Source organism: Bos grunniens, chromosome 26 (assembly GCF_055505025.1).
Source record: "Bos grunniens cultivar Pamir isolate PY7600 chromosome 26, Bosgru_T2T1.0, whole genome shotgun sequence".
Lineage (NCBI taxonomy): Eukaryota > Metazoa > Chordata > Mammalia > Artiodactyla > Bovidae > Bos > Bos grunniens.
In genome coordinates this window covers 48,887,806-48,900,000 of record NC_141190.1, presented here as the reverse complement: position 1 = coordinate 48,900,000, position 12,195 = coordinate 48,887,806, and the positions used below count along the sequence as shown (strand labels likewise).

At 54.8% G+C, this 12,195-nt stretch overlaps 1 protein-coding gene across 25 annotated transcripts in view; it reads left to right on the top strand.

Moving 5' to 3' along the window:
• The window catches only part of EBF3 (EBF transcription factor 3), a 126,618-nt gene extending 119,155 nt beyond the window's left edge, over nucleotides 1–7,463 (top strand). For 11 of the 25 annotated variants that reach the window (XM_086378114.1, XM_086378115.1, XM_086378118.1 and 8 more), the window contains 6 exons: nucleotides 122–187; nucleotides 765–942; nucleotides 1,922–2,110; nucleotides 2,493–2,690; nucleotides 3,646–3,758; nucleotides 4,831–7,463. In XM_086378114.1, the coding sequence (XP_086234240.1) occupies nucleotides 122–187; nucleotides 765–942; nucleotides 1,922–2,110; nucleotides 2,493–2,690; nucleotides 3,646–3,758; nucleotides 4,831–4,848 (762 nt within the window). In that variant the 3' untranslated portion in view covers nucleotides 4,849–7,463. The other 14 variants (XM_086378122.1, XM_086378124.1, XM_086378125.1 and 11 more) reach the window with 10 other exon arrangements.
• Nucleotides 7,464–12,195: the final 4,732 nt, after the last annotated feature.

Below are 12,195 nucleotides of genomic sequence, written 5' to 3'. Positions count from 1 at the left end.
CGCTCGCTGCCCACGGGCCAGGCAGGAGGGCCCAGGTGGGCCCTGGGCCGTCCTCTCCGCAGACGTGTCTGAGTTCACAGCTGTGGTTCCTTCCGTGAAAGCACTTCTGCTTTTCCTCCAGGAAGTGTTGCTCAAGAGGGCGGCCGACCTCGTGGAAGCCTTATACGGGATGCCCCACAACAACCAGGTAGGCCACGGAGCTTCCCCCACTGCCAGCCGCCCCGGGATGACCTTGACCTTGGAAGCCCAGCTGGCTTGGGTCTGGTATGGGCTTCCTGGGCACACGTGTCCTCTCAAGCGTCTGATGGGGCTGGGGGGCCTCTGCCCATTCGGATCCTCACGCCGAGCGCTCAGACAGGAAATGACCAGTCAGTGCTGGGAACCAGAGGCAGGAGGGCTTGTTCCAGGGAAGCCCACCTTGCAGTCTGTCCAGTGGACTCTGGGGGCAGACTGGGGCCAGTCCCTCTGGGCGTGGACTTGTTTCTCTGACTCTGAATCCAGGGCCTTTCATGCTGCCTGGCCCGGTGCGTGCCGGGGGCCTTTGGGCTCTGAGAGCAGAAACGGGATGGACGGGGTATTCAGCCGTTCTCCCAAGGGAGGCTCTTTCCCGTTAAAACGTTCCCTTTTGTTCCAGTCTGGACCGAGGGACAGTGGGACGCTTCCGTTGGTTGCCCAGCAAGGCCCGGTGGAGGGGCTGGGGCTGTGCTCCCGGGGTGGGGGCGGGGGCGGCCTGGCCTGGCCGTGACGGGCCCCTCCTGCCCCAGGAGATCATCCTGAAGCGGGCGGCTGACATCGCCGAGGCGTTGTACAGTGTCCCTCGCAACCACAACCAGATCCCCACCCTGGGCAACACCCCCGCGCACACGGGCATGATGGGCGTCAACTCATTCAGCAGCCAGCTAGCGGTCAACGTCTCAGAGACGTCACAAGCCAACGACCAAGGTACGCCGCGCGGGGCCCCCTGCCCTGGATGCCCGGATGGGGTGCCTGCCGGTGCCGGCGGGGTCGGGGGCAGCGCCCCGGGCTCGGCAGCTCCGCTCAGAGAGGCCCCTGGCAGGGGCTGCTCAGACAAGTCAGAAACTGAGGCAGCAGCTGCTGCCACGCAGCTCGCCGGGCTTTGCTAGACGTCTCCTGGGATCGATCCCTAAGTGGCTGTGCTTCCCTGGGGGGCTGGGAGGAGTCAGGATGGCCGTGGCGCAGGGAGCTGGGGACCCTGCCTGGATGCGTTGCACGTGCGGGGATTCATTCCTGAGCTTGGAAGGAGTTTGTGGAGCAGAGGGCCTGTTCCCCACCTGCACCGTATCTGGTTGTGGCCTCTCTAAACTCTGCACGGGCTTTCGTGTCAGAAAAGACCTCCTGACTAGCTGCCTGGCCCGCATTCACCCTCATCCTGGAGGGGCGTGACGGGCCTCTCCTGCCTGAGACGGGAGCGAGGCTTGGGCTCCCCCTGCCTCGCCCCGCCCTCCATGCCGACAGAAATAGCAACCGTAGCCACAGAGACACCAAAACAGCTTTTCCTGGGGAGTTATGGCCACCCATGAGCTCTCCTTGTCAGCCGTGGCATTTGAAGGGCCTGCAGAGGCTGGAAGTTCACCCAGTGTTGGGGTGGGGTGCAGCCTAGGAATCTCGCTGTGGCTAATAGCTTCTAAAGAGAGACGTGAAAGCAACCGACAGTTAGATCGAAGTGTGTGCGCGTGTGGGCCGGCTGTTGAGGCCGCTGGAGACGGGCCGGGGCCAGGATGCTCAAGCAGGGCTTGGCGTGACAAAGGTCGTCAGAGCTGGCGAGAGGCGCTGGGGCTGGAGGAACGCGATCGGTTGTTTTGTAGTGGTTGATAGGCGACGGAGGTTTGCGGGGAATGCCCCCCCCCAGTGTCTCTCCCTGATAATAACATTGTTTTTGGCCGGGGGGGGTGTCCAACAGTCGGCTACAGTCGCAACACGAGCAGCGTGTCCCCGCGAGGATACGCGCCGAGCAGTACTCCCCAGCAGTCCAATTACAGCACAGTCAGCACTAGCATGAATGGATACGGAAGTGGCGCCATGGCCAATCTAGGGGTCCCGGGCTCGCCTGGATTTCTTAATGGCTCCTCCGCTAACTCTCCCTACGGCAGTAAGTGTCTGTTTTTGTCACACGTCATCACACAGATTCATATGCGCTGCAGTCACGTGTGTGCGTTGCTTGGGTGTTCTGTGGTGTGAGCTGCTGGAATAAAAGGAAGGGTGGCTCTGGAGGCTGGGCGTCCGCGTGACCGCCGGAAGCCGGCCGGAAGCGGGCCCCGCGCGGTCACACGGCGAAACCCAAACCGAATCGGCACCAAACCGGGGCTGCCCAATTGGAACCCAAAGTCCACACAAGCGTTGATGATGCCTGTTGCCCCGAGAGTGGCCGAGCCAGAGACATCCCGTGCTTGCTCTGTGGCCGGGGCCCAGGCCAGGCCCGGGGCCTCTGTCGTGCGGCCGCGTCGCGTCCTGACATGTCTGCTTTGTTACAGTAGTGCCGTCCAGCCCCACCATGGCAGCCTCTTCGGTCACCCTCCCTTCAAACTGTAGCAGTACACACGGCATTTTCTCATTCTCACCTGCCAATGTCATCTCTGCAGTGAAACAAAAGAGCGCCTTCGCGCCCGTGGTCCGGCCCCAAGCCTCCCCTCCTCCTTCCTGCACCAGCACCAACGGGAACGGACTGCAAGGTGAGGGCGCACGCCGGCCCCCGCTGCGGCCTGGGCAGCCCCCGGGGCCTGGGGGTCTCTCCCTGGGGGCGGGAGCTCTGGCCTGCCCCCCAGCCCGCCTGGGGCCCCTGGCAGGGCAGCCCTGGCCATTGCATGCTCTCCTTTGTCCCCACCAGGCGACACAGCCCCCCAGCCCCCACTGGGTGTGCCTAGGAATGACCCCCGCTTGATCAGCCCCCGCAAGCAGAGGCTTCCTCTTGGTTGATAAAACCCATTTCCCCATCCTTCCGAGACGACTTCCGTGTCCTCATGGTAAAAGCAGCCCATGCCCGCAGGGAGTGGAAAAACCACAGGGAATGCAAACAGGCCACGGAGGAGGCCGCAGGGCCCACGTTCTGCCCTGCTGAGCCAGCAGACAGCCCCCCTCACCCGTGGGACAGCCTCAGGTCTGGGTGGCGGGCCTCGGTGCCGCCTGAAGCCCCCGCCTGTCCTGGGCCTGCCCGCGCGGTCCCGAGCCTTGATTCTCAGCCTGGTCTAACGGACCGTGGGGCCCCCGAGGCCGTGCTGTCCTTGGAGACCCGGGGCTGTGCCTGAGCCAGAGCTGGAAGGAGTTGGTCTCTCTGGGTGACTGCTCTCAAAGACTCCAGAGGGAGCAGGGCCCGCCGAAGGGCTGCGGGAGGCCCCGCCTGGCACGGCTGCCTGCAGATGGGGCTGCGCAGTGCCCGCCCAGTGCCGGGGCCCTCTGGGCAGTGGCAGGCGGGGTCGTGTGCGGGCCCCCAGGCCTCTTGAGCTTGCACGCGGCTCCTGGTGAGTGACTGAGGCCCACAGGCCCCGAGATTGAGTGGCCGCCATCTGGCCTCTTTCAGACACGTCCTTTGGTATATGCTCCTCCCGGTGAAATCCAAATCCAGTTACTCCTTTAAAAACAAACTGAACCCATTCAACCAGTATTTACTGAGCGCCTACTATGTGCCAGGCTCTCTGCTGGGTGCTGAGGACGCTACCGTGGAGAAGACAAACTGGCCCTTTTGTGAAGTCGGTGGCATATTTCACTTTGATGAACTAATGCTCAAAAAAGGAACTGGAAAGGTATCCGTGATTTGAAATAATTGTCTGCACCACACCTGTTAGCGTGAGAGGGTCACCCAGCCCCAAAGGGCCGCCAACTGGCCTGTGAGCCGGCCGCGGTCCCCAGAGCACAGGGGCGAAGGGGCAGGTGGCCGGGTGCGTGGCCCTGCCCGCAGTCCACGTGGCGCCAGGGCCCACCGAGCGGTGGCATCGCATAAGCCGTGTGTACACACACGGGCCTTCCAAACCATGAAGTTGTAACGGTGAGTCGGAGATAAATTAATATTGTTGAAATTAATGAACTGAGAAATTGAAGCTCCCATCACTACATGAACCAAATGTATTAATATGTGATACATAAATTAATGAGAATAATCACTCTTGACAAAAATTAAACAACACTAAAGTTAAAAGGTTTTAAATTACCTTTGCACCAGGAGTTCACTGGGAAGCATCCTTGCACTTGGCATCTCGGCACAAGTTCTCTCTCTGTTCCAAGAAGAGAAGGGACACGCTCCCTACATGCGGAGCCGTGACTTATGTCTTGTCAGGGCCCTTGGGCCCACGATTGCAAACCAGGTGGGCTGTGGTGGCTTTGATCTTGGCCAGCCCGCGACTCACCATTACGATACGGAGCGGTCAGCAGCAGGTCCAGGGCAGGGGCTGAGAGCAGAGGGGAGCCCGAGGCATGCCCAGTCCACGTAGGGAGTGAGAGCGGGGCCCGGGTGCCCCCCGGTCCGAGATCCGGCCACAGCTGGCATCACAGGAGTGGCCCGGTTGGCGCACCTCTGTTGACAGAGGTGGCCTCGGGGGGCCTGGGCCTCTGTGTGCCGCTGAGGTGTGTGGGCGGCGGCCCCTTCGCACGCAGAAGGCCAGAAGCCTTTCCCTTTGCCACGTGAGGTCTTTGAGGAGAGGAGCCTGGGGGGGAGTCTGTCCCCATGTGCACCCCCACCCCGTGAAGTAGGTGCCCTTAACCGAGCCCACGGCTGGTTAGTGGAGGGCCGTGCAAAGCCACTGTCCCATTGACCAAAGCCCAGGGAGGCCCCCTGCGCCTGGTGAGGGGTGCCCCTGACCTGCCCCCCTTCTCTTGCAGCTATGTCTGGGCTGGTAGTCCCACCCATGTGAGGGGTGCTGTTACCTGCCGCCACGCAGCGTCCAAGGACGGACTTCAGGGGACACGTCAGGACACACGAGGTGCTGACGGGACGGTGTCTTCAGTGCGTCAGCAGCGGCCGAAATGCTACAAGAGACTTTGTTTAAAGATTTTATTTAAACTATTAAGAATCAACATGCAAACAACCTACTCCTTCATGAACAATTCCATTTTACTGACTGAACTTTTCTCATATTTTCACATTTCTCAGTCCTGAAGAATAAGGAGAACAAAGCGACGCCTATTTTGTATAAAGTTTCTGACTCCGTCTTGGCTATGTCTAGTACTTGCTATGTGTTGGGAGAAACTTTGTGAATGCACCATTTTGATGATCATAAAACACTGATGAAAAACGCCTCCAGACATTTTTCAGTACTCATACTTAGATTCACAATGGTTGTGTATCTCTATAATGTGAAATATTTTTTTGTGGTGACAAAAGGGGGCCAAGGAGGTCTGAGCCATCAAACTGGAAGAAAGTAAGACTATATGGTTAGGAGAACTGGGGTGGCAGGGCGGGGAGGGAGGGTTTATCATCGCTTAACTTCATCTTAATGAAATGAAACTTTGTAACTTATTGTAGTTAGAAATTGTAACTTTGATATTGAATTCTCTTGCCTTCAACAAGCACACTGACAGAGGAAAAAAAAAAAAAGCTACTGTCTGTTGGTTAAAATATTCCCCACTGCTAGAGCTTCCTGTTAAGCAAGTGTGACCTGCGACATTTTTTTCCACTTTTGCTAGCACTGTATACTATTGCATTCTTAGGCTACTGTGAGGTCCATGTTTCTTGTAACAGAAGTTGTCCTTTTGACTTCTAGATCCTTCTTCCCTGATGTGTTTTGTATGTGGTTATAAAATTGTAGACTTTTGTGATTTTGCCAAAGTTGTAGCTAAATATTTATACACTTGTCTTGAATTTTTTTCAGATCCACTTAAATATTTAGAGAGGAAAAAAAAGTTTTATTCCTTATGCGTCTTATAAGGAATAAAATGGTCTCCATTCAACACTTACTTTTCCATGAACACTTGCTGTTGCTAAGGGACTTTATTTTGTAACATATCAATTATAAATATTGTATTTATCGTCGAGATTTTGTACATTGCTTTTCCTGCCGTTTTCGGTTCCGTTTCCTTGTCTGTGTTGGTTTTCGATCATGGCCTGGTGTGTGATGCTGGAAGAGCATTCAGCCAAGAACTGTCTGTCTGATCCGTTCTGTTCAGTGAACCAGCGTCCTTGCATTTCATTGTACTTCCAGAATTTGCTATTGTTTAGACTTTGCGTCTTTTTTTTTTTTTTTTTTAATTTTGAGGAAAAGTCAAATTCATTGTTTATTTTTATATTATTTTTTAAGTTATCTGAACAAATACTTTTGAAGAAAAAAAAAAAAGTTCGTTGTATAGTCAGAACAAAGCGGTGCCACCCGGCTGTGACAAGTCCCAGTAGACTCCGTGCATGTGGAACGGCCGCGAGGAGGCGACAGCGTTTGGGGCGGCGTCCTTCGTTCATCGTTATTTTTTTTTTTGTAGAATGTAAAAAGTCATTTTAGCTGCCACCCATGACTTTGCCACATAGCTGAACCGTGTTTACTGGAAAAATTCAGAGGCCTAAAGTTTAAAATAAAATTTACTTCTGATGTTTTAATTAAAACGTTTGCCACATTAACTTCTCCGATGCCTTAAAAGTGGACTTCTTTAAAGAACCTTTGTGCTATCTTCTCACAGGCTAACACCACGATTGTTGATCAAGATTTCATTTGGAGATTCATGGTGACACACACACACACGCACACACACGCAAGCACAAGCCCCACGAGCCCGTGTCACCGCTCTCTGCATCTGGGTCTGCTGTGTCCTGCGTCCTCCTGAGCCCACCCCAGACTCAGAGGCCCCAGGGCACCCACAACCACCCCTTGTCCAGAATCCCCTTTTAACAATACCTTTCCTGTGGTCAGGCCCCAACAGCCACTGTCTGTACTTTCTGAACTGGAATGACTTCCTGACACTGTCCTTGTTAGTGCCAAACCCGCGGTGAGACCAGGAGGGGCGTTTGCTTTTCCCTTTGCGGACACAGCACAGCCACACTTTGCAGCAGAAATCAAACCTAAAACAGAAAGGAGGGACTTCTTAAATTCTCTTGAGAAAGACCAAAACAAAACCATGCCAGACTTAAAAGTGTTCATTTGAGGGACTAAATGGAAGAATCGGAACATCCCAGAGGCCAACGGTCACGCTCTGGCCCTGTGACCGGCCTGAGGAGTCACCTTGGAACTTACTTGCCTCCATTTTATTTTGTATACGTAAGGGTTTGACCTAAAAACGAGCTCATGTGTACACATTAGGGACATTTGTGAGTCTGCTCACCCCGTACTTGGTTTGGGTCTTAGAGTACCTAGTCGCCCTCATGGCGTATTCGTCTCAAAACCGAGCGCTCCACTAAATGCTAGCTTTTACTGTTGAAGACCCTACAATAAGATTGTTTTATCTGTACATTTTTTTTCAGATATTTAACTGTATAAAAATGTTCATTTTACACGATATTTAATTAAAGTATTTCTTGTCTGTGAATTTCACTTTGGGTAACTCGCTCTGTTTTGATTGATAGAACGGCTGGTTCAACACGCAGTGCTGACATTGGGTTGGGAGGTCGTTTGCGTACCCTGGATTCCAGAGCGCTCTTGGCCAAGATAAGAACAGGTCGTACAGGAGCCTTCTCCAAGGCTATCTGCCCTCAGACACTCAGGCGAGCTGCACAGAGAGGTTCCTGCAGGGGTGCAGATGGTGCTGGTCCTGGGGCTGGCAGTCTGCAGGCCGCATGCCCCCTGGAACATCTGAGCGTGGCTGGGTGGGACCCAGGGCCATGGCGGCCCATAGATAGCCTCGAGGCTCGCAGGGGCTTGGTCACCCCTGCCCCCAGCCCAAGCCCTCCAACCTCAGCCCCTACTCCTGAACTGGAGGTCTGGCGGTGGAGAGCCAGGGCTCTGGCCACTCGGGACACGAGCTCCTCTGTTCCTGTCGTCAGGCTGGGACAAGGTCCAGCTCAAGGCGCTGTGGGCAGGCACCAGGGCACCCTGAGCCCTGACCGAGGGGACCAGCATCAAGGCCAGGCCCGTGCCAAGGTGCGGAGACCCTGTGCACTGCCCTGCCGCCAGGCTGCACGCAGGGACAGCCAAAGGCGCGGGCGGTGATGAGACGTGTGTCAGCACTGGGGTTCTGATTTTCGCAGCCCTGTTTGGCTCCAGTGCGTCTTGGGTGTCCCGGCTCCATCTCATTCTGCATTTTTCATTTTCTCCTCAATGAAAGGCTGGCTTTGCATGTTTTGGCTTGCAGCTCTCCAACACATACACATAAGTGAGATCCAAATTAGTGCTCACAAATGTCATCTTAATTACTTGTTCTGCCGAGCAAAACAGGGAACAGTTATTCAAAACATAAAGAAACTTGTGAATACTTTTTTTTTTCCTGTCAATGACAATCAGGTTCCTTTGACTGCGTTCTTGTTTCAGCCTTAAAGAGACAGCAAAGAAGGGGGCTCGTGGGGCACAGGCTGCGGGCAGCCCTTCCGCCGTGTGCTGGGGACGACATCACCCCCTGGCTCTGAGCTGGTGCCAGGGATGCCTGCTCAGGGGTGGGCTAGGGGCCGCCTCCCGGAGCTGCCTGCTGGGGTCTGGCAACCTGGGCGAGGGAAATTACTTCATGTTTGTGTTCTGAATCCGAACTGAGAGCTGCATTCTCTCCAAATGTGTGCCAATTATTGTCAGGCTGCCTTCCAGGGTCTTCCAAGCTTTTAAAGATTATTCAAAGCACTTGAAATGGGCTTCAATCTAATGCCTCATTTCATTGCATTAAACAGCCTAGTTAATAAAGAATCGATATATTCAAAGGGCAAGGTTATCTTTTGTCTATAAGGGGTGGTGTCATTCTGAACCTTTTATAGTTCAGATGCTGAAAAAGACCTCATGAAATCCATACTCATCAAGCGGGTCAACAGGAGCAATAAAGAGGGCCCTGAAAGGAAGGAACGCCCGCCCGCCTCTAAAACAACTCGGGCCTTATCTCCCCGCTCGGCACCCGGGCAGTCCTCAGAAAATGTCAATTTCTCATCAAGACAAGAGGCTTCGATGATCACTTTTTCCAGAGAATACACACAATTAAGAGGATGTTGGTGGGTGGGGGGCGGCTGCGGCGGCAGTCTGTGGCTCCTTCTGTCCCCACGAGCCGCGCGCTCCCGCCTGGCAGATAATAAGAGCTGTTGATAACTCGAGTGTCAATATGCCCAAGAGCGGGTTTTGAATGTGAGTCCTTGTGCTCCGGGCCCGCCCGGCCGATCCCAGGCCCTGATAACCGCGCAGCTGCCAACGGACACCGGCGGGGGGGCCGCCAGGCCTGGCCCTCACAATTAACGCGACGAGCAATCACACAAAGGGCCGGCGCTTTAGGCGCGTTGAGACAATCCCCGCTTTACCCTTCAAGGGTTCCTTTTATGTTGGAATAAGGTTGCTTTTAATGAAATTTAAACTCATCAGAGGAAATCAAAAACCTCCAATCAGATTACAAATTGATTTTTTGGTCATTTGTCATTCCCAGTGCAGGGCCGTGCGTTTCACAGGGAGTGGCTGCTGATGCGGGGCTGGGGAGCCGCAGGCACACGGGGTAGGCCCCGGGCCTGGGGACAAGTGTTAGTGCCTCCTGACCGGGTGGACTTGGGCCCAGTCTCCCTGCCGTCTGGGTTCGGCCAAGGTGGATCCCCGACAGTAGCAGGTGCCCATCTGCTCAGGAGAGGCTCAACCCAGGGACGCCCATGGTCCTGGGCAGAAGCCACAGTGGTTTCCAGGCTCATTCTGAACCTTGCATGGTTCCAGTGCTGAGAAAGACCTAACGGAACCTGTACGTGCAGTGCTCACGCAGTCCTGACCCCGCCTTCTCCTGGGGCCGCAGTGAGTGCGGGTCCGTCCCCGTCCGGCCCTGTACTGGCTCTGGACCAGCCCGTGGGGAGCCCCATGCGGCCTGCAGGGCCTGGACCAAGAGCTTTCCTTACACTGGAGGGTGGAGAGGAAGCATGCCAGGCCATCTAGCCTGGCCCAGACAGCTCACTCCCGGGGAAAGCCTGCCCGGGGGCATGGGGGCTTCACCCAGAGAGCCGTCCACAGCTGCCACCCCGGCCCCCCAGGGGAGCTCCTGTGGCACCGGAAGGACTCTGGGTTTTTCGAGGGGGAGGCAAGGCCGCGCTTCCCTTTCTCCCCACTGCTGGCATCAAGGGCACCTGGCTGAGGCTGCAGGGTGCCCCTGGGCATTGGGGACTTCGTGTGGGCCCCGGAAGGATGGGGCCAGGTAGGCACTACTTCAGGAGGGACGTGAACGTCATTTTTGACTCAAGTTCCTCAGAAACCACCTCTTCTAACCCCAGGGGAGCGCAGGTCACCCACACGTGCCCCAGAGGCTCCAGGGACACCTGGCCCTGCTCCTGCCGGTGACCGGGGCTCTTCACTGGGCCTCATTCTGCTCTCTCGGGTGACAAAACTGCAGTCCAGAGAGGACAGGTGGCCAGCCTGAGGTCACCAGGCTGGAAGGACCAGGGCCAGGTGTTGAACAGTCTCCAATCTCCAAACCCTCCCCTCGACCTCTTTCTGTTGATTTAGGCTGTAGAGACCTTCAGGATTAACAAGAGCGCGTGGTCCTCCAGATGCAGTGAGAACCACCACACTTCTCTTCTGGCCGCATCAGGAGGACATGCGCCTTGGGGGGCCTGGCTAAGCCCGTCACCTGGACAGGCTGTCACACGGAAACCGGCCCATCAGCCAGCGTCCCCTGGGGCCCAGGGCACGACCAGTGTCAATGGCTCATAACCCGAAACTGCGGGCAGAGGCTCAGGCCCTGGGGTCTTCAACACCCAGGAGGCCGCCCAAGCAGGGCTCCCGAGCATGTCATCCCCGCTGTTCTCGGGTCCACGTGTGGACGCCTGGGCAGCCCAGGGCCCCTCACCCCCACCCACCACTGTGCTCACAGTGGCTGTGGACCACCACCCACTCGCCTGGTGGTGGGCATCACTCTTGCTTCAAGGACTGAGCTCGTCACAGCCTCCTCCCACGACCAGCAGGCTGACATGCGTCTGCAGCTACCACGGGAGCCAGAAAGGGTCCTGCAACAAAGGGTTTATATTCTCAATATACAATGAGCTTTTTTAAATCAATAAGACTAGATGGACATTCCAGAGAAAAATGGGCAAATTCAGTCAGCTCATAAGGGAACAAGTGATTAGTAAGTTTGGAAAATATATTCCACCTCACTTAAAAATGCATAGCACATTAAAATAGCGAGATCAACTTTTTTTCACCTATTAAATTAGAAAAGATTTCTTTTAAAAGCTAATACTCAGTCCCGTCGATGGAGAAACGGGTATTCTTAGAGTTGTGGAAAGAAAAGTAAACAAGCACAGCCCTTCTAGAAACAAACGTGACATTGTATCAAGAGATTTGACAACGTTCGAATCTTTGACCCACTAATTTCCACGGCTAGGAATCAATCCTAAGGAAATTAGCAGAGATAAGACAAGATTTTAAGTGCAAGACTGCTCACTGGTGTATTTATTAAAAAAACCAAAAAACTGGAAAGAACCCAAAAATCTAAAAATAGGAATTCTTAGTTGAATTACGGTGTGGCCATATAAAGTAATACTGTATATTCTATTCAGCTATTAAGATCATGTTTTTGAAGTATATTTAATGAAATGGTAAATACTAAAACATAAAATTAAGTTGAGCAAGCATATAATGTGGTGTATGTAACAATTCAAATTTGTAAATTTCTATGTAGCGAGAAGGAAACACACATATATGTAGGAAAACTACTAGAATTACAGCAATAGCGGGCACATTGGGAGGTGAACATGCACACGTGACATGCATGCTTTCCAAGTTTCTGCCAGACATGCGGGGTCCCACAGGAAATGTGTGCTGCCCAGGGTCCCGGGGAGGCAGGGGCCCCCGTCTGGAGCCGAGCCGGTCGTCCTGGACACTGAGGCCAGAGGAGTCGGGGTGCTGGAGCTGCACGGCCAACATGGAGGCGGGGACCAGAGACCCGGGAGCAGGCCCCCGCCGGGAGCGCAGGGTGGGGGAGGGGCACGGAGGCGGAGCCTGTGGCTGCAGGTTCAAGGGCCCTGGGGCTGAGGGAGGCCCCACCAAGCCCAGCTGGACACCCTCCCTGGCTTTCCCAGCATCCTCCGGGGCCCGATACCAACTTCCCTTTGACTTGAACTTCCTCGGAGGAACTTCTGCTGTTTGTAACCAAAGAATTACTGACCAAATT